The sequence below is a fragment of the Kryptolebias marmoratus genome, linkage group LG2 (genome assembly GCF_001649575.2).
Source record: "Kryptolebias marmoratus isolate JLee-2015 linkage group LG2, ASM164957v2, whole genome shotgun sequence".
In the NCBI taxonomy this organism is placed as follows: domain Eukaryota; kingdom Metazoa; phylum Chordata; class Actinopteri; order Cyprinodontiformes; family Rivulidae; genus Kryptolebias; species Kryptolebias marmoratus.
In genome coordinates this window covers 34,616,325-34,637,789 of record NC_051431.1, presented here as the reverse complement: position 1 = coordinate 34,637,789, position 21,465 = coordinate 34,616,325, and the positions used below count along the sequence as shown (strand labels likewise).

General features: G+C 40.7%; 1 protein-coding gene across 1 annotated transcript; it reads left to right on the top strand.

The window, feature by feature from the left end:
• The first annotated feature begins 486 nt into the window (after positions 1 to 486).
• cbx7b (chromobox homolog 7b) lies at positions 487 to 21,069 on the top strand. The gene is made up of 6 exons (XM_017440322.3): positions 487 to 980; positions 6,259 to 6,302; positions 7,774 to 7,839; positions 15,033 to 15,099; positions 17,141 to 17,474; positions 17,993 to 21,069. The coding sequence occupies exons 1-6, from the start codon at positions 912 to 914 to the stop codon at positions 18,184 to 18,186; spliced, it is 774 nt and encodes a 257-aa protein (XP_017295811.1). The 5' UTR covers positions 487 to 911; the 3' UTR covers positions 18,187 to 21,069.
• The last annotated feature ends 396 nt before the right edge of the window (positions 21,070 to 21,465 follow it).

Below are 21,465 nucleotides of genomic sequence, written 5' to 3'. Positions count from 1 at the left end.
AACAACGAATTAAACAATTGCAACGGCTGGAAAAAGTGCGGGGGATATAGGGCATACATAAGGGAAGTGGGGGACATGTCCCACACATACCCCGGTTATGCCTTTGCTTGGGGGTGCTACGGGGGTGCTATGACTTTTCCAGGGGGAGCTACAGCATCCCCTAGCGCCCCCCTGGCGCCGCCAGTGGACATGGCTAATGTCAACAGTTAATGCCAAAGTTTTAAGCAAATATGTTGCAGAATGTTTAGCACTCTGAGAACAAGTTGTGAATGACTTTCAGCTACTACCAAACCAAACTTTAGCTCAATATCAGTCAAACTGACTGAGTAATAGCCATTTTCTGTTTTCTAAGGTTGCTTAGCTGTCATCTCGAATGGAGTTGTCTTCAAAAGTTAATTTTGTTGTAGATGTATATCCAGTGTTTACTTTCTGAACGTTTCATTAAAACCCGTCCAGTGGTTTATGACACATTTTACTAACAGACAAACAAACGAACAGGAAAAAAAAAAACCCATTATGGCCTTGGGCGGCGACGATAAATCTGGTGTGGTTGTGTTCCTGCAGCTTTAAGTGAGCTCAGAGAACCACACCGTCCTTTGGTGTGGAGTAAAAAGCAGGATGATGGGGCAGGCGGCCGCGCGCACGGACTCACCTCCTGGGAGCGCGCTTGTTTGGAGACGAGCGCGCGCCGAGCGGCGTGTGCAGATGTGTCGCAGATTCTGTAAAGTCACTGAGCGCGCGGAGAAAACTCAGCACGAGGAAGTCGTTGTGGATAAAAGCGGCTCCTGAAGAGTGCGGGAAGCGGGGCGGCTGAGGGAGAAGCAGCGGGAAGTAGACGGAGCCGAGGTTACCGTTAGCTTACTTTGTGACTTTGACAGTTAAAAACCTAACGGCCCGCGGCGGGCTCAGGGATGGAGCTCTCAGCCATTGGAGAGCAAGTGTTCGCTGTGGAATCAATTGTGAAGAAAAGAGTTCGAAAGGTAGGAGCGTCACGTGTACTTTGAATGCTAATGAAGGCTTGAGAGATGAGTAGCGCTGTTTTAATCCTTATTATCTGATTATAGGTTTCTATTAAAGGGGGCGGGTTCGGGGAGACTGTTGTCACTGCGCTGCAGCTCATTATGACGTCAGGTGTTCGGTTCGTCCAGCCGAGCCAGGCTCTTTATCAACCCAAACTCTGTGGGTTCGGGCCTGTCTGTCTGCCTGCTGATTGGGTTTGGGTCCAATGCCATGTAGTGTTGACACGTGCATGGACGTAGTTAGGAAGTGGGAGTCCTCAGGGCGCATTAGAGGCACGCTGAAATAAAACAAAAGCTCACAGTGCGCCTCTCTGTTAAAGTGATGACATTCACATTTAATAAGATATGTTCACCACATGCGTCCCAACAGTGCCTCTGTTTGTTAAGGTGTGTTAAACTGATTGAGTCAGAACCTGCCTCACCACAGGTCACAGGTGATCTCACCTCAGAAGATCAACAATGGCTGGGGCTTCAAACTAAAGGGGGTGAATAATTTTGCACATACTACTTTTTAGGTTTATGAATATATAATATAAACTAAAAAAGTTATATAAAAAAATATATATATTTTTTAAACATGTATGTTTTTTTTTGTTTTATAGAACTATAAATACATATGCTTTAAAGCCCCGACCACTGATGATCTTGTGTGCCACATCTTGTGAGATCTGCTGTGACCTGTGGTAGAGCTCAAGCTCATAAGGCAGTCGTATCAGTGGTAACCTTTATATTATTAATTAAAGGATGGCTATTCTTTGAAGAAATGCATATCGCCCACCATTTTTCCTGCCACGGTTTAAGATCATCTTAAATGATAAATGGACTGTACTTATATAGTGCCTTTCTAGCTTTTGCAACACAGCCACACATTCATACAAAGCTAACATGAATAAATCATTCTACAAAGTCTAAACAGTGCCTTGGATCACATTCATACACCGATGGGGTACATATCAGAAGCAGTGAGGGGTTCAGTGCCTTGCCCAGGGACACTTCAACATGTGACTGCTGCCAGGAATCAAACCTCCAACTCTCTCATTGGAGGACAACTGATTTAACCACTGATCTACAGCACTCCCTTATCTTACGTTGAGAAGGAGACAGAGTTGTAATCATTTGCTCAAAACCTAAAAATACCATTTTATGTGTTTAATGCTTGGAGTATGTGTTGTAAATGACTCTCAGCTACTGCCACATCTTATTTATCTCAATATCTGGAAAGCTGACTGAGTTATAATTTGTTGGTGTGTTTGTTAAAGTCAATTGGCTGTGGCAGCCATCTTGAATTGGGTTGACTTAAAATGATAATCAGTTGTAGATGTACATTCAGTGATTACTTTCTAGAAGTTTTACTAAAAACCACAATTTTAATGTGTAATTTATATATGTACCAAAAGGAGCTGTGGGAATAAGAAGAAGTTGTTTGCAAAATATTTAAAAATGCCTGACATTTCAAAAGGTTTGTGTGCAACATCATCAACTGTCAGAACATTCTGTGGAAAAATCTGTAAAAATCATCAAACTTAAACTGTGACTGTGTAAAAAGTGTAAAAGATCTCAAAATGCCAATTAAGTCTTGTAAAGTCCAACTTTCTGTGACCTAAATAGTCTGAGGCCACAAACTAATGAGATACCCACATATCTGTTCAGGTATAAAAAAAAGGTAAGCAAATCTGTAAAGCCAATGTGCCAGTATCACATTAAACATAAACAAGCTCCTAAAAACTGATTAAAAAAAAAACTTAGATATGTGTTAGAGTAATTAAGTCAGGCTTGCTGAAAAATAATAGGTGGCTCAGAATACACAACTCAAAATAAGTGAAATGAAATGGAGACACCTGTCTGATTGTTACTGTGCAAAAAAGAGTATACTCAGGGACGGCTGGTATCAGTTGGCTAGTAGGGCTAAGCCCTCCCTGGTGTTTACAATATAAATGTTAAAATACCTAATAAACAGAAATTAAAAATATTGTATCACATTTTGTGAAATTTACAACAAAACTGGTGCCAAACAGTCTCGAGAAAATCCCAGAGTCTTTCCAAAGGGCTAACATTTTTACAGCCCCGTTCAGACCCTTGTCTTGCGTGGTACAGAATGATTGACAGGCGTCTTGTCCCACCCCCTCGGTTTGCTGCTCATTTGGGCTAATTTAGTTGAGCCCAGGGTCAGCCCAAGGCCTCAGGCTTTAGCCAGTGAGGGTGGACGTACAACAACGTGCCTCGAGCGCGAGCGTACGTGGGCGTGGTTTATCGTGGACTGAGATAAGAGCGATGTCGAGCAAGATAAAGATAAACGAGGTGAATTATTTAATATCTCACTCGTTTTCCTTAAGGTCTTTGGGGGACAAACAAGAAGTGAAGAGGTTGGGAGCAGATAGACCCAAGGATATTCAAAGTTTTCCTGTGACCTGGTTTCAGTGAAAGGACTGGCTAACAGATCTTTAACAAGGTGGTTATTAACATTTTTGGATCCCAGAAAAGTTGTCGGAATGAACTTCTCTTTAAATAAGATTGAATGCATTTTTTAAAAAGTAGCACTTTCCAGTATTGCACGTCTTGTTTGATTTTACCTTATCAGTGTAATTAGTAATTGTGTAAAGGAGTGTGGTGCACTGTCATGCAAAGCTGTTTGACTGAGAAAAATCATCTGAAATGATTATAGCTGAAACTCTTAATGAAGGGAATGAAGTATTGGACAACTGACAGAGGCTCTGTGTTAGCTTGGTTTTTGGTGGTGGTTTGTTTTAAGGTTGTCTGTCAGCAGTGTACTGTACACTGCTGACAGACTCTTGTCTCAGGCAACTGCGTCCTTCTTCTATGATGCACTCACAGACTAAATGCTCTCTGATGGCCTGGTGGTCACAGGTACTGTCCTGTCTTACACAATTGGAATCCTGACAGTACCCCCCCCCCCATCCCCCCATTGGTCGCCACCTGGCACCCTAACTCGTTTCTCCAATGATCCCTATAAAATGTGGTAATGAGGCTGGGGCATGGGATGCAAGAGTGCTCCTCTGGCCAATATTCTTCCCAGTCTACCAAATATTGCAGACTGCAACCTCTACGGTGGGCATCCAGAATATGGTGGACAGTGTAAGCAGGATGGTGGTCAGTGATTCAGGCAGGTAATGGGGGTGTGGCTGGAGGGCAGAGATGACTGGTAGTGACTGGTTTGACCTGTGACACACAAAATGTGAGGTGAATGCTGGGAGCCATACCTTTTGACCAGGACTGTACTGCAGGGCTGGTGTTGTGTCTGTTGGCCACTTGCTGGTTTTGTTCTTCCATCCAGAGGAGTGTGGTTTTACACTGAGGGTACAGAGATTTCTGACTCCTGTCTAGGGAAAAGAGGAGACTGGTAACCCAGTGATGCTGTAAATAGTGACAAATCAGTGACTGAGGAAGTTAGAGTGTTGTGTGTGTACTCTACTCATATTAGGTGAGAGCTCCAGGAAGTAGGGCTATTGTTGATGACACATTGTAATGCTGATTTGAGTTTCTGGTTCAGCCGTTTGTCTGTTGGACTGGGGATGGAAATTGGATGAGAGGCTGACTGAGGCTTCAGTTGCAGAAAGCCTTTCAGACCTGGGATATGAATTGGAGACCTTGGCCGGACATAACATCCTAGTGAATTCCATAAAAGCGAAACAGTTTTTAGGGCTGAGAGCAGTTTAAGTAGAGGAACAAAATGCACTGCTTTTAAAAATCATTCAACAATAGTTAGTACTGCAGTATCACCTTCAGATGGGGGAAGGCCAGTGATGAAGTGTGTGGAGATATGGCACCACAGATGGCCAGGAGTAGGTAGTGGCTGCAGGGGTTCTGAAGGAGGGGAGGTACCACTCTTACTCAGGGCACAGACCAGACAGGCAGAAACAAATTATTTTATGCCATGGTTTAGAGTTGGCTATCAAAAATAGAGAAAATGGAGAAAATTCCATAGTGTGGATGATTTATAAACTTTTAACACAGAAATGTCAAACTGCACAGTTGACCTCCAGGGTCAACAATGATCCCTATTTATTCTAGGGTCAAAGATCAAGGTCATAGGTCACACCTTTCTTTAAGGAGCTCTAAATTGATAATTTCACATATAAATGTCAAACTTCCCAGCTGACCACCTCATGGGCCAACGATGATCACTATTGATTTTAAAGTCAAAGGTCTAGGTCAGGGGTCACCGTGACCCCGTTCGCCAGCCATTCGCCGGCCGTTCGCTGGTCGATCGTCAGCCGATCGTCGGCCAATCGTCAGCCGACCATGATTTAGTAAAAAAAAAGATTAAAGTTGACAGGAAAGTTGAAAATATGGCTATTTATTATGTGATATACAGTAAAAAACAAAAAGGCACTTTTGAAATACTTTTTTAAACAAAAATACAATTAAAATAAATACTAATTGTCGGCACCTAATTTGAATCCTAATTTAAGTCACATTCACAAATAAATTAAATTAACATAAATGAAAAAAACAAAGCACCAACACGTCTCACATCAAGGCCAATGAATAACAACAGAGAACTCTGAAAAACAGAGAGATGCTGTACTGTACTGTGCTTTTTGTGGCACAGGCTGCATGTTGGATCAGCATATCTAATGCTGAATTTAATAGCATCATTTTACTGGTAAACAAGGATAATATTTTCACTAAGTACAAAACATGCTTACCATATTCAGTCTTGTAAAGCCACCTGCTGAATTTTAGCTCAACTAACCATTTTTGGTTAAACCCGCTCGTTCCATGTTTATTACTGTGGCTCCAGCGACCTGCTAACTCCAGGTAGCTGAAGGAGGCTCGGCCTCAGGGCTCATTAGAGTCACGCAAGGCTCCGCGCTGATACAGGCAAACCAGCTCCGCTAGAGCACCAAAATCGTCCATTTTGAATGGAGTGCGCTCCAAGATATAAAAAGTGCACAACGTGACACCGCGCGGGACCTTCGCGGAGGGGCGGGAACAGCGTGATTGCGTCACTGTTGGCGCGCACACCCACTGTTTTAGGACCCAGACAAAAACCACCCCGCTCCTCCTGAGTCTGATGTTTGACAGCCAGTCAGTCTGAGGAGGCTGAGCAGTGGGATCCTCCATAGTTGGAATGTAATGATGCAAAAGTATTTTTACTTTTTCATTTTGACCCAGCAGGCTTATTTACCTTTTCAGTGTTGTTAAAACAGTATGGTGATCTCTGATGTTTATCATGTAACCTGCTTGTCTGAGGCACCTTTTAAACTTTGTTCCTCAGGGGAATGTGGAGTACCTGCTGAAGTGGAAAGGGTGGCCCCCAAAGTGAGTATGTAGACTTACATATATTTTGCTGAATATCAAGAGATAAATTACACAAGTGTGCTTTATATTTACAATGACATAAAAGACTAATTATGCATATGAACACAAACAAGCCTTCAGAAAGCTTGGGATGCTGTGGTGAGTCCTATTAGAAGCCTTGGAATGTTCAGCTATTAAAAAGCTACATTAAATCAAAAGATATTACAAAGGCAGCACCTTTAATGTTGAACTCTGAATTTGTTGGCTTTTTTGATTAAATATACCTTCAATTTTGAATTTGATATAAACATGTTCATAAAATGTTAGGACAGAGTTTTTTTTACATTAGATTAATATAACAGCATACCACAGAAAATTGTTAAAATAGAATTTGGTGAATTTGTAAAGTTTTCAGCGTAAAGTTGCTGATATTTGAAGAAGTACTTTATAAAATGGAAGATGCAGAGATTTAGGAGGAATTGTACATTTTGTTGAAAATGTAGCTGATGAGTCGATGTCATGATGCAAAGTCTGTTGCTGCATCTAGAAAATAAGGTTTAAATAGAAAAAGTAAATAAACATAACTAAGAAAAGCTGCCACCTCCTCTGGGCTTAAGATGAGTTTAAAAATGTGAAATTCTTTTTGGAAAACAAGAGCTGCAGCTTCTTTCAGGCTAAAAGGGAAAGGCACTCTGATCATAAACCAGATCAAAATCTGCTGACTTAAACATCTTTCAAGGTGCTTTCAGTTTGATAATTAATAAGAAGGTAACCGTTGGAGTTTTTTAATTGCTGCATAAGTATGAGCTATCATCAGGTTTTCCCACAAGAACTCAATTAGATCACGCCAGTGAATTTATAATTAAAGGCCTAGCATTTCTTGAAGGAATTCATATCGCCTGCTACCTTTCATACCAGATTTTTAGACTAAGATCTTATGTTGAGAAATGACAGTTGTAGCCGTTTTGGTAACAGACACATACACAAACGGCCACAGGCAAAAATGTTATTATTTGCCTTTACTTTTTGGCTGCAGGTGGGGTGTAAAAGTGAACGTATTCGGACCAAACCATCACAGAACAGACATCTTGAATGAGTACAAGGACCAGCCAATCACCTCTTTTATCCTAAGGAGCACACTTATTAGTTCTCCATATTGCCAAAACCCAAAAGGAGTAAAGAAAGCTATCCTGTACAGTCCCCTTCACATAGGAAGCAATATGATAAATCCTAAATAAGTTTTATTTACACCACATCCCAACTTTTTAGCACTTAAAAAAAAAGTGAATTGTTTAATGTAACAAAAGATGTAAAAGTGATTAACCAGTACATGTTTTTTGTAGATTGTACTTTTTAACACTGCCTCAAGATTTTAATGGAAAATGTATAAGTTGGACTGATTTAATGTGCAAATTACATGGAAGACTAAGGGAGTGGTGGAGTTCATAGATAATATAAAAGGGCTTGTGTTGTATCTTGTATTGTGTTGCAGATATAGCACCTGGGAACCAGAGGAGCACATTTTGGACCGGCGTTTGGTGCAGGCCTTCAAGGAGAAGTAAGGCTCTGATTTCCTGCATGATGAAAAGCCATGCCTGAATATAGGGAAGCCCAGAATGTTGGAACAAAACTGTTCTTAATTCACTGTATGTCTCCAAATAATCACGACCAGATGATGACCCAGCACACCAGTGTTTACCCGAAACCTCCATGTCTCCATTGTTGTAGGATTCTTACTGACACAGGTTCATTATTATATTGGATTATTGATAACTTTTTATTAAATTTACCGTATTTTCCAGACTATAAGGCACACCTAAAAGCCTTCAATTTTCTCAAAAGACGACAGTGCGCCTTATAATCCGGAGCAGCTTATATATGTAAGAAGTTGTAATGTTTTAGTACGACTTTGGTAAACTACAAAGCCGCACCGCTTGCAGCATTAAGGCTCAGTTATAGTCGCGCTTTGTAGCGTCACGCAGGGCTCCACGCACAGCGTGCGGACCTGAGCGAGCGCTGTAGGCATTTATACTTGACGCTTACGTCGGTGCAGTATCCATCTGTGAGTTCTGAAGCGTTTGATTATCTTTGTGATCTCTCATAGAGGAATCATATAAATGCTGATACAGGCGAACCAGCTCCGCTAGAGCACCAAACGTTACAAAAATGACGATGCGCCTTGTAGTCCGGTGCGCCTTATATATGACAAAAATTTGAAAATGGACCATTCATTGACAGTGCGCCCTATAGTGCGGAAAATACGGTAAATGAACTTAGGTTTTTATGTTGAAATCTAACTGGGAAAACGTGTCACAACAAACCTATGTTCAGAAATTTAGTTAATTAATTAACAAAACAGTGAATGTGCTGGAATTAGCCAAAAGGCTACTTTTCATCTTGGTCTTTGATATTTGTTACAAACTCACCTTAAAAACAGACTATGGGATTAAATTACAACAATATTATTCAACTTTTAAACATTTCTAATATGACTAATGAAACAACAAATTCATAAATATGTTATATGTACTAAGTGTTATTGACATTAAAAACTACAGTTAATGATAGAAATACATTGTTTGAGAAACATACAGCCTTGGATACATTTGTTTTTAGCTTTCCCACAATAATGAAAAACCCAATTGAGGTGACTGGAGCCAAAAAGCTCCAATTTTGTCTCATAAGTTCCAGAAATGTCTCCCAGAAACTTTGGCGCTTTCCTTTCTCTAATGTGGCATGATGATAATGTGGATGTTCAGTATGGGCATCAGCGTTTTGGTTAGAATGTATTGAAAAAAAAGTACTAGTCAAAAAAAATATTTGTAATAGATACACAATGTCACAAACTATAGTTTTATAGGTAGTATTTACATAACAATAAGTTGGTATTTTGTTTAGGGAGCAGTGGTTAGTGCTGTTGCCTCCCATTGAAAAAGTCACAGGTTCACCTCCTGCCTGGGGCGTTTCTGGGTGGAGTTGACATGTTCTCCCCATAAATGCTTGGGTTTACTCTGGGTACTCCAATTTCCTCCCACAGACCAAAAACGTGCATGTTAGATTAATTGGTGACTGTAAATTGTCCCTAGGTATGAGTGAGAGTGTGAATGATTGTTTATCTCCATGTGGCCCTGTGATGGACTTGTGACCTGTCCAGGGTGTGCACCCTCCCTGCAATCCAGAAAGGAGAGGCGGGTAAAAAAAAAAATGGATGGACAGATAAGTTGTTTTATCTTTATTTCAAGCTTCAAGTTCATTTTTCAGCTCTGGGCACATTCTATTTAGCGATAAAAGAAGCAGGAATTGTCATGATCCTGGACTTTTTGTATATGTGTTTCTGTTTTTGAGTTTATTGTTTTTTGCAATTGTGTTTATATTCAGTCACATTCTTCTGATGAGGAGGAGATGAGATCACCTTTCTTGGTCACTCGGCTAGTAGTCAAATAACCATGTAGTCAGTCCACCTCAGAAAGTGAGACTTGGTCTGGCTCAGTTCCTTTCTGTGTTTTCCCCCCAATCCACCAACAGAGCTCCTTATCCTGGTCCCTACACCACAGCCCCTGCCCAGGTCTCTGCTGCTGCTACACTATGTTCCTTAGCCCAAGTCCGAAGGGGCCCTAGTTGCCACTGCCACCTCTCACATCACTGCCGCAACCGCCTTTCACGTCTCCAAGGGGGTCCCAACCATAAACAACACCTCCCATGTCTTTGAGGCGGTCCTGGCCACTGACACATTTCACGTCTTCAACAAAGTCCCTGCTTCTCACATATACAAGGGGGTCCTGGCTTCCACCACTGCCTTTCACGTCTCCCAAGGGGTTCCATCTGTTACACAGTAAAAGACTCCAGTACAACGGTGAACAGCATCTCCGTTTTGATTTCCCTCCATTCCCTGCCAGTACAGAACGAGACCACAACTTTTGCTGCCCCTCCAGAATAAAAGACTGAACAAATATTAAACAGAAATGGCCCTCCAGATAGTCTTTTACTTAACATTCTCACTTTCCCTTGAAAAATACTCTTCTTTTAAAAACAAGTTAAACTCTTACAAACAGGAATCAGCCAACATCCCAAGACCAGTTTTAAAACACTTATTACAAATAATTCTGTCATAAGAAAGACCAGCAGGCAGACCTCTTTTAGCCAAATGTTCATTGTCCTTCACTTAGTGCCTGCAGTAATTTGTAAGCTGGTAATCCTTTCTTGGTAAGGCAGTCTGCAAGTTGTTCTTTTGTATTTTGCCATAGAACCTGTTCAACCCGCTGGTTTTGTACAAGTTATTTGAAATAACTTAACTCTATACAAAGTCTCTTCTCTGAAACTGAATTTGTGAATCTGAGTGCATCAGCAAGAGACTGACTGTCTGTGACACAGATGATGAATAAAAATGGGTGACAAGATGTACTTTAAAAAGACTGGGTTGCCCTGAGTGTAAAGAGCCTAGAGTTGTCATCGGTTAAGATGGTGCAGTGGTATTTATCAGACATGGAGGAACTTGCATCAGAGTACACTGCCTCAGAGTAACAAGAGTTCATACAGAGAGTGAGGATCAACATATTGCAAAAGATGATGCAGAAAGTGACAACGTGTGCCAAGACATAAGACCAGACAGATTTGTGACAGATTTGTTTGTTGTCATTTTACAAGTCCTTCACTCCACGAGGTTTATGCAGCTGCTGTCTTTATTTCTTTGTTAAAATTTTCTGCTATGTTTCTCACCTCATCATTGTTGTTCTGCAATATCACTGACAAGTTTCACATTCACTAATGATTTTCTGTATATACACTGCCTGGACAAAAAAAAAGTTGCCACCAAAAAAAAAAGGTTAAAGACTAATATTTTGTTGGACCATGTTTAGCTTTGATTACGGCACACATTCGCTGTGGCATTGTTTCGATAAGCTTCTGCAATGTCACAAGATTTATTTCCATCCAGTGTTGCATTAAGTTTTCACCAAGATCTTGCATTGATGATGGTGGAGTCTGACCGCTGAGCAAAGCCTTCTCCAGCACATCCCAAAGATTCTCAATGGGGTTAAGGTCCGGACTCTGTAGTGGCCAATCCATGAGTGAAAATAATGTCTCAAGCTCCCTGAACCACTCTTTCACAATTCCAGCCCGATGAATCCTGGCATTGTCATCTTGGAATATGCCTGTATCATCAGGGAAGAAAAACTCCATTGATGGAATAACCTGGTCATTCAGTATATTCAGGTAGTCAGCTGACCTTTGACCTCATTCTTTGAGCTCATCCTGTTGCTGAACCTGGACCTGACCAACTGCAGCAACCCCAGATCATAGCACTGCCCCCACAGGCTTGGACAGTAGGCAACACTTCACCTGCCTCTCGTCTTACCCTGATGCTCCCATCACTCTGGAACAGGGTCAATCTGGACTCATCAGACCACAAGACCTTCTTCCATTGCTCCAGAGTCCAATCTTTTTTCCCAGTTAGCCTCACTGACTAGTGGTTTTCTTAAGGCTACACAGCTGTTCAGTCCCAATCCTTTGAGTTCCCTTCACATTGTGCGTGTGGAAATGCTCTTACTTTCACTATTAAACGTAGCCTGGAGTTCTACTGACGTTTTTCTTTGATTTGATTTCACCAAACATTTAAGTGATCGCCGATCACAATCATTCAGGATTTTTTCTTCCTCAAAGACGATGGGTCCCCACTGTCCTTCCAGTTTTTAATAATGCGTTAAACAGTTCTTAACCCAGTGTTAGTAGTTTCTGCAATCTCCTTAGATGTTTTCTCTGCTTGATGCATGCCAATGACTGATAGCTTTTCCACGACCACCAGCTGTCTTTCAACATGGTTGTTTAAGAAATGAGAAGCAACTCATTGCACCAGTTGGGGTTGTTACGGCCCAAGGCTTTTCCTCTGGCCTCTCTAACATCTCTGTGTTTCAGCTGGCCAGTGTTTTCAGAAGAGCTTCAGATCCAGCTTAAGATCCACCACTTGCTCTAATTCTCTCTCTCTCTCTCTCTCTCTCTCTCTCTCTCTCTCTCTATTCTCCAGCCAGCCACGATTTTTCTTAAATAAATGTAATTTTAAGTTACTCCCTGCATTGCTTCTCTTTATTTGTTATTTACTAGAGCCAGGCTGTAACAGGGCTAAATAACTTGTTGCCAGCTGAAACATAATCGCCCATGCAGTAATTATCCAATAGTGTCATGGTGGGTGGAAAAGGTGGGGAACCCAGAGCGCAGACTCATTGTAGGAACTAAAAGAAAACTAATTTATTTACAATAAACACAAAATAAAGGCTGACGTGGCCGCAAACTAAGCAAAACAAAATACAGGAACCGAATGTACAAGGGCAGGAGTCGAGCAGAACCAGACATCAGGGAAAACAGACAAACGAACCAGCGAGTTAGTGGAGGAGATGACCGGGTTTTAAACACAGAGGGTAATTAGGTGAAGTGGGCACAGGTGAGTGATAACGAGGAGCAGGTGGAGATGGGCGCAGCAGGAAAACAAGTGACTGACTGAGGAGAGGTGAATACTGACAGATACAGAGAGCAAGTCCACATGAAAACAACAAAAGAGACAACAAACCCAAACCCAAAAAGAGACCAGAAACAAAACACTAAATACAAAAAGAAACATACGAAACCGAATCCTGACAAATAGGAGGCTTGTACCTATTTGGTTAGTTAAATCCAGGTGGCGACTTTTTTTTTTGGCCAGGCCAGTAATGACCAGAACTTGTAAAGTCAAGTTTTACAGGTTGATTGAACATCATTGCCCTGTCATTTTGCATGTCTAGCACTGCTTCTGCTCTTTTCAAAGGTGCCTTGCTCTCTAGTAAAGAAATCTTTGATGGGACAACTTCAGTTTCAATTTGACACTTTGTCTGATTTTTGAAGGTTTTTCAACCTTTTGATGAATTTGGCCACTTGTCCATCTCCAAACTTGAAGGATCTACAATTACCTGTTACTAACTTTCTTACTCTGCTCACTTCATGTGTACCGAATTCAATGATATAGCTTGGTCATTGCTTGGTTGCTTGGTCCTGTCTTATTTTCTACGTTGTGTATGCTGTGTCCTGATTCATTTCCAGTGTTGAGGCAGAAGACTTTCCTACAAAAATTTGTTTCAGCGCTGACTTCATTGAAGAAAAAGTCAAATCCACACATGCCGTCAGAGCCAGCTGTCGGCCTTTCACATCCAAACACACTGTATCTAGCAGTTCGACCGCTAATACTGCAGTGAAAAGTTCCATTTTGTACTTGTTCATTCGTGCATACCACTGTTCAAAATCAATAATGTAGTCTGTCATGGACACGTTACTGTCGCTATTGATCTTGTCAAAGTTGAAGTAAGCCTTGTAAATTTGATCATTTTCTTCTTTCAAAAACAAGTAATCAAGTTTCACGAGTAAGGTCTTCATACCAGTATTCTTTTTCAAATCGTTCACCGGTTTTCCATCAAAACATTTCACCAAGGCCACTGAAAACACGTTCACTCTTGGCGAGTTTGGTGACTCGGGTCCAAAAGGCAACTTCATTGTTCCAGTTTTCTTAAGACTTCCCCTCTTCAGATGTTAGTGGGACACTGTAATTACTAACTTCAAAGCAGGGACCAAAAAAGCAGGGCCGGCCTCGAAAAAGTGCCGATGGAAACGCACGCAAAGCAAGAGGAGTAGAGTGGAGCCGGGACCTTTAGAGCCGGCGTAAAAGAGGAGGATCACGGAGGATGCCTCTACGCCAGCTTCTGTTCTTGAGTTTGAGAAGGTTTGAAGGACTTCTCTTATTATGTGACTCACATGCAGAGGATCCAGGGGGACACCTCCCAACAAGTTTCTGTTGCCAAGTCTGAGGGTGTCCAAACGGATGTTTCTTCGCCAGTTCCTGTCTTCAAGTTGGAGCAGGTTTACATGATGACAATGAGAGCACCTATCAGCCATCTCCTGTCCTTGAGGGAGTCTCTCTGCCAGCCTGGACGCACCCCAGGCTGCCTACCTGGAAGACTTCCGGGACCTCCACTGAAACTCTCATGGCTTTCCCATTTGGCCGTGCGCAGTCACTCCCAGACAGGTATATCTTTGTTTTTTTGGACTGTTTTTGCCTGGTGCTTCCTTCCAAATTCCCCTCCACCTGCCGCACCCAGTACAAACTTTTTATGGGACAAGTTGTATCTTAAAAGGGGGTTGCACTGTTGTAATCCTCGAGCGTTGTTGTGTATTCTGCCATTTTGAGTTTATTCTTTTTGCAATTGTGTTTGTATTTAGACATGTTTTTTTACTAGATTACTAGTGTGCAGCTTGTTTTCTGTTACTCATTGTCATAGTTTCCCTGAGTCAGCCTTGCCTTCAATTTATCAGTCACAGCTGTTCTTAATTGGCTCAGCTGAACTCTTTCAGTAATCACCTCTCCCAGGCAACTTATACCTCCAGCTCTCGTTTACTCCCCACGAACTGGTCTTTGTCATTCACTCCTGGTCTTGTGTTCCCTGTCTTGCTCCTACCTGGTATGATTTAGCTTGTTTTGCTGCTTTGACCGCATTTTGGTTTAAATAAAGTTTAAGGTTTATTCAAGTTTCCGGTGTACTTACCTGCTTTTTGGGTTCTAAATAAAAACTACCACCTGATAGGTTAGTTCTTTTGATTGTAAAGGTTGCAGACCCCTGGTTCAAGAGACTTTTTGGTATGCCTGTCACATCAGATGCTATCTTGCCTTACAGAAAGTAAGTGTTTCAGAGACTTTTATCTGCCAGTCTGCTAACAGAATGTTTTGTTTTTTTCTAGAGAAGAGAGGGACCGAGTTATTGGCCACAGGAGGAAAGGGTCTAAAGCAAAAAAACTCCTTCTGCAGGTAAAGACTGGACTCTAAATCAAACAAGTCTATTAATGATGTTCAACCTCAATTCCAACAAAGTTGGGATGTTGTATAAAATGTAAATAAAAACCAAATACAAAATACCATATTTTATTTACAGTCATCGTAAACATATCAGAGCTTTAGGAAATTGTTTTGGGAAAAATAAATTAATTTTGAATTTGATGGCAGCATCACATCTCATAAAGGTTGGTACAGGTCCATGTTTCTCTCATTGGACTGATTTCTCTAGATTCTTGAAGTCTTACAGGTTTTGTAAACTGTAGATGATCCCAATTTTTGGTTTAGGTTTGGTTTATTTACAGACTGGTGATCCTCTGTTTATCTTTACTTCTGAGAGATTCAGCTTCTCTGAAATGCTGTTTTTATACCCAGTCCTCTTAACCCATTGCCAATTAACCTATTTAGTTGCAAAATGCTCCTCCAGCTGTGTGACTTAAAGTGTTTTGTTGCATGTCACAACGTTTTTGAGATGTGTTACTGCCGTAAAATGAAAAATTACCTTTTTTTTTTTTTTTAACAAAAATGGTACAACTTCTGAATTTAAACATTTGACATGTTTGATTTGTGAATAAAATATGGATTTATGAGATTCGCAAATTTTTGCATTTTGATTCTATTGACATTTTACACAACATCTCACCTTTTTCAGAATTGGAGTTGTGTCCTACAGTGCTTTAAAAACATGTTTGTCCCCTTACAGATTCTGTCGTGTTTTGCTTTTTGTTACACTTATATGTTTCAAATCATAAAACAAATGTTAGTATCAGATAAAGACAACGAGTAAATAGAAAAGTCACCTTTCGAATGATGATATATTTTATTAAGGGAAAAAAAGCTATCCAAACCCACCTGGCCCTGTGTCAGAACCTCATCCCTCCTTGTGCCACCCTTGGCAGTGTTTGTGAGAACTGGTGATGAGTCTTTCACTTGGCTGTGGACGAATGTTGTTGCTGTGCTTCAGACCGTCGTCCTGCTGCAGAAACCAGGGGCTCTGGAGCTTAAGCTAATGAACTGAGAGCAAAATTCATGCTTCCATCGATTTCAGCAAGTTGTCCAAGACCTGAAGCAGCAACGAAGCCCCAAATCATCAAACTACCACCACCATGTTTGACTGTGAATATGATGTTGTGTTAGTCTTACTCCAGATGTAGCAGGACAAACATCTTCCAAACAGTTCCACTTTTGTCTTATCGCTCCAGAATATTTTCTCACAAGTCCTTGGGTGTGGCAGTGAAACTAAACTTTCTAAAAAAAATTTTAATTCATGGTTTAACAAGGGGACAAATACTTTTTCCCCATAAAGCCAGGTTGGTTGGCTAGCTTTTTCCAGACAGACAGTAGTTTCCTAAATCACTAACCACACACATTTTGCGATTGGCTTTACATTTCCTATGGAAAAACAGAGGATATATTTTGTTTAATATTGATTTTAATGCTTTTTCTTGTGCACAAATTAGTTGCCTTTTTTGTCTCTCCCAGGTCTAATAATTCAATCAGAGAAACAGACGCCTCCCACAGCCACCCAAAACAGGAGTATTTTTAATTGTAACTGTGTAAAATAAAACCGACAATCAGGTACATGGCTTCCCGAATTAGATCTCTAATTTGATTTGAAATAATATTTCTACAGTGATACTCCAGATTAACAAAGTTAAACGAGGGGAAAAAACTTCTGTGAAATAATTCTAAACACTATAAAACTGAAGAAGTGTTGTGTGCATATCTATAGTCCCTATTTTTCTCTAAAGCCCCAACTGTTCCCTTCAGAAGCCACAAAATTAGTTAAATAAGATTCATCTGTGGGTGATCTAAGTGGAAACTAATTCTGCCATGTTGAAGAAGATGTCTTTAGATGTCTTCTGTTCGTGTTGGTCTGTCTGCTCCAGCTGCTGACTGATAATAAATTTAGTCTGACAAACAGATTTTTGAGCAGAAAATCTCCACTGTTGGACACAGCGGGCTTTGCTGCAGCTAGGAAGTGATACATATTTACAGCACTCTATGTCTGTTTCAGAATACTGTTTATACCATGGATCTCCGCAGCGCTCACAAAATTCCTGCACAGCCTCCGCCTCGCCTCCATCTCTCTCTGATGCGCTCTCTGGTTCCTGGTGATGAAGATGGACTGTATGCTGCCTGTAGGCTCAGACCACCACCGCAGCAGCCACATCGAAAAAGCAAACACAGGAGGTCACCGCACAGGTGCCTTAATTCCAGCTCTCCAAGTTCATCACAGGAGAACCTGGAGGAGGAGGAGGAGAGCCTTGCAGAAGATGGTGAAGAAAGTGAGGAGGAGCGACAGATGGATCAAAAGGAGGCAATAAAGAGGGGTGAAAGGGATTTAAATGGTAATCAAGTTCTTTTCTCTAGGCATCCAACCAAAATCTTTGCCCAACTTATTGTTTTTATCACCTGCCGCCAAAGGAAAAAGGGCGATAATATTGACATTTTGGTTTGCAAGATTACAAAACTTCATTCAAAACTACGCATTCTGATTTACAAGCACAAAATATTTATGACTGGAATTTGTGCCCTTACACCAGCTAATCAAATATCTTTAACTCTGTCAATTTTTTCTCGTCACAAGATGATCTTAGTCTAAAACTCTGGCAAGAAAGGTGGAGGGCGATATGCATTTCTTCAACGAATATTTGGTTTTTAATAATCATTTAGCTTTGATTCTGAAACTGATTACTTTCTATGTTGGTCAAATTTAAGACTTATTCACCCCAAGTGTCCAAAATAATGGTTGTGGTGTTAAAATTGAAGCCCATTTTTAACAACAATATTTTCCAAATAAGCTTGATTTACTGATGTTTATCTGCAGCTTTGTCTTTGTCTCTCTTCATGTTCCTGCTTGAACCAGGGCAGGGCGGGACAGACCACTGGGATTCTGCTGTTGTACCTGATGCCTCAGAAAAAGCCTGGACACCCATCATCAGTCCGGGACAGGTGACGGTCACAGACATCACCCTCAACTCCCTCACAGTGACGTTTAGAGAGTCCAGAGTGGCCAGAGGCTTCTTCAGAGACTGGGGTTTGGAGGTGTGGCAGCAGTGAACCAGGAGCTGAAAGGCTGGGAGGGGCATTGCAGGGGAAGGGGGTGGAGAACCAGGACTGGAGATTTGGTCCCTCTGCAGTGTGCCCTACTCTGCTCTTTCAGCACGGTGAGTTGTATATGTTTACATGCACAGAGTCAGCTTGTTTTGGCTGATGTGATCCCTGTTCAATCAGTGGAAAAGGGATAGCTCTGATCTTTTAGACCGACGCTCTGTGGAATGGTTCTGAACAAATAATATGTCACACCGAGGGATTTCTTTCATTTTGAATTATTATTATTTTCCAAATTCTCCATCTCAAAAGCTCTAAATTGATATATAGTTTGTTGAACTTCAGCAGTTTATCACCTGGCTTTGCAAGAGTCAAGTTTTGTTAAGTGTACTGCTTTGAAAACACGATTTTCATCGGTCCAGGAGTAATGTTGGGAACTCAAGCCCCATATTTCAAAAGGGGAACATCACACAGTCTTGAAGGAGTTTCCCTGCGCTCCGCATCCAACAAAGAAAAACAATCAATTTCAAAGGAAAATAATAAGATTAGAATAAGCAGGCTTATTTCTGATGACATACCTTTGAGAAAACTTTGATTTGAAGGCAGTAAAATAGCATATAATCTTTTTAATCTTACTGGGATTGCTAGATGGTGTTTATATGGACTCATCAATTACTGGCAAAAAATCCATATTTTCATGTTGTTTGGACTGCCACCTGTGTGCATTCTGACTTATTTCTTTTTCCAGCAAAGGTTACATATCATACCCACTGTAGATACAGTTTCTCAGTTTGGAGAAACAGAAAATTACACTGCCATCAGATTTACATTTCTCTGTCAGTCGGAAATATGGGATTCCTTTAGGAAGTGCACCAGAAGTGCTACAGCTAGCTGCTACTAGTTTCACTTGCAAAACCCACAGAATTCTATGTAAATGAATGGCCAAGCATTTAATGAAGGAACGCATATCACCCGTGAGTTTGAAGCAGAAAGCCTGTTATGATGAGACGGGAAGGAATTCTAGCAGGTTTGGTCAAACATGGTATTATTCTGCACGACCTCGTTGTATACTGTGAGATCTTGCAAAATGACACACGATTGTGTGCTGGGAGTTACACTTATCTATTACCACACCAAATTTGAGCTCAATATCTGTAAAACTGGCTGATTTCTAAACGTTTGTTGTGTTGGCTAAGATTGCTTTGCTGTGGTGGCCATCTTGAGTTAAAAGTTAACTGTAGATGTACATCCAGTTATTACTTTCTGAAGGTTTTATTAAATTCTGTTCATGACACATTTTGCTTCATGGTACAGAGGTACGGACAAACAAATGTGCACACACACACACACACACACATAGGCAAAAACATTACTGCTCCACCTTCACCTTTTGCATCAGAAGATAAAGATAAGACTGTATCCTAATAATAACCATCCTAATAAAACCTGTTTTTTCTCTGGGGGAAAGAATAGCATGTCAGGGCTTCAGGTTGCAGTTAGGTGGAGTTCCAGACACTCTTGGACCAAATGTGAAGCAGACAGATTGTTTCTGTTGGCAGCCCAGTTCAAACTTCACACTGGGTTTACAGATAGTATTTAAATAAGGTCTCCCCAGGGATAAATGCCAATAATATCAGAGATCTGGGAGCAATTCCTGAAAAACAACATGAATTTGATTTTGTTCAGTGTTTCCTGCAGTTTGAAGCACCTCAACAGCCTGGTTGGAGCCAGCTGAGTAAAGTCTGCTGTCGTCAGTATAAAGGTGCACTTTAGCTGTAGACAAATTCATCCCAGTGTCATTAATAAATACCGTGGGGGACTTCTTTTCTCATCTTCAGAAAACTGCATTTCATAGCATTTTTAAATCTAGATTTATGCATCCATTTCACTGCATATAGTTGGTAAAATGAGTGTTTGGGTCTTACAAATTCATACATTTCACAGCGCCACTTACCAAATGCCATTACAACAATAGTTGTTCCGAACTGTTCCACAGAACCCTGCGTCAAAGCGACCAGGCTATGACTTTACAGTGTTTCAGAAGGATCCCCAACACAGGGTAGGACGTGGGAGAGAAGCTTGTTGCCGGGACAAAGACAATTAATGTTAAGACTAAGTGTTTTTTTTTAAACTAAAAAATTATTTATTTTTTTCCACATAACATTCAGGAAAATAAATAAGCTTACATTTGTAAAGTTTAATACATCTTATTTTGGGAAATTATTTTCTAAAGTAGAAACTTATGTAAATCATTACCAAAACAGACATTTCGATCACAGATGTGGTAATTGTGATGCTGAAATTCTTTACATTTGCACTTTAAAAGAGAAGTGGACGAAATGCACTTTGTTACTTGTTTGTGAAATGATAAAGAGAGAACCAAAAACTACACAGATGAGGTGAGTTTAACCTCTGTGCGTGTAAACACACACACCTGACTCAGATCACAAGCAGCGCTGCACCTGGAACCATGTTAGAAACTGTTCTTCCTGAGTTTCACAATCCTCTGATCCACCTGCATGCCTCTCTCCTCCGGTGCATAAACACACAGCTCTTCATCTCACAACATAAAGTGCAGCATTTTAGTGAAAAAGGAATCCTGTACCAAACTCTAAACTAGATGTGAGATGGACTCAAACTGTATTTCTGTCATTACCAGGGGCTTTTATTCTTTTGTTTTTATTTGGAGAGGATGTCCGGCAGAAATACAAATAAAAAAAAAAAAAAGCAAATACAAATAGTGATTAATAAATATCTAATTAAATGCCTAGTTATCCTTGAAGAATGCATATCACCTGCCGCCTGTTAGTTCTACACTAAGATTATCTTATGATGAGAAATGACAGAGTTGTAGCTGTTTTGGTCTGAGCGTAAAAAAATGTTGTGCAATATTTGTAGATGTCACACTCAGAGTATATATTCTGAATGACTCAGCTGCTACCACTTAGCTCAATATATGTAAAATTGACAAAGTTGCAGCCAATTTTGTGTTTCATGAGGTCACCTGGCTGTGGTGACCATCTTGAATCAGATTGACTCAAAATGGTAATCAGCTGTAGATGTACATTAAGTGATTATTTTCTGAGTTTCATTAAAACCCATCCAGTAAGTCAGAACTATTTTGCTAACAGACAGGCACCAAACAATATTGGCTTTGGTGATGGGCAATAAAAAAAGTCTATAACATATTTTCTGTAGGTTAAATCATCATAATACGTCAAAAATGGTCAATGGACAGTACTCATAAAGCACCTTTCTAGACAACCATTCTGCTCAAAGCACATTACA

Excerpts from the sequence above, each read along its gene's own strand:
- cbx7b (XM_017440322.3), top strand. The coding sequence starts at position 912 with ATGGAGCTCTCAGCCATTGGAGAGCAAGTGTTCGCTGTGGAATCAATT. Across the intron at positions 981-6,258 it reads TGAAGAAAAGAGTTCGAAAG|GGGAATGTGGAGTACCTGCT; the intron begins GTAGGAGCGTCA and ends TTTGTTCCTCAG. Across the intron at positions 6,303-7,773 it reads TGGAAAGGGTGGCCCCCAAA|ATATAGCACCTGGGAACCAG; the intron begins GTGAGTATGTAG and ends ATTGTGTTGCAG.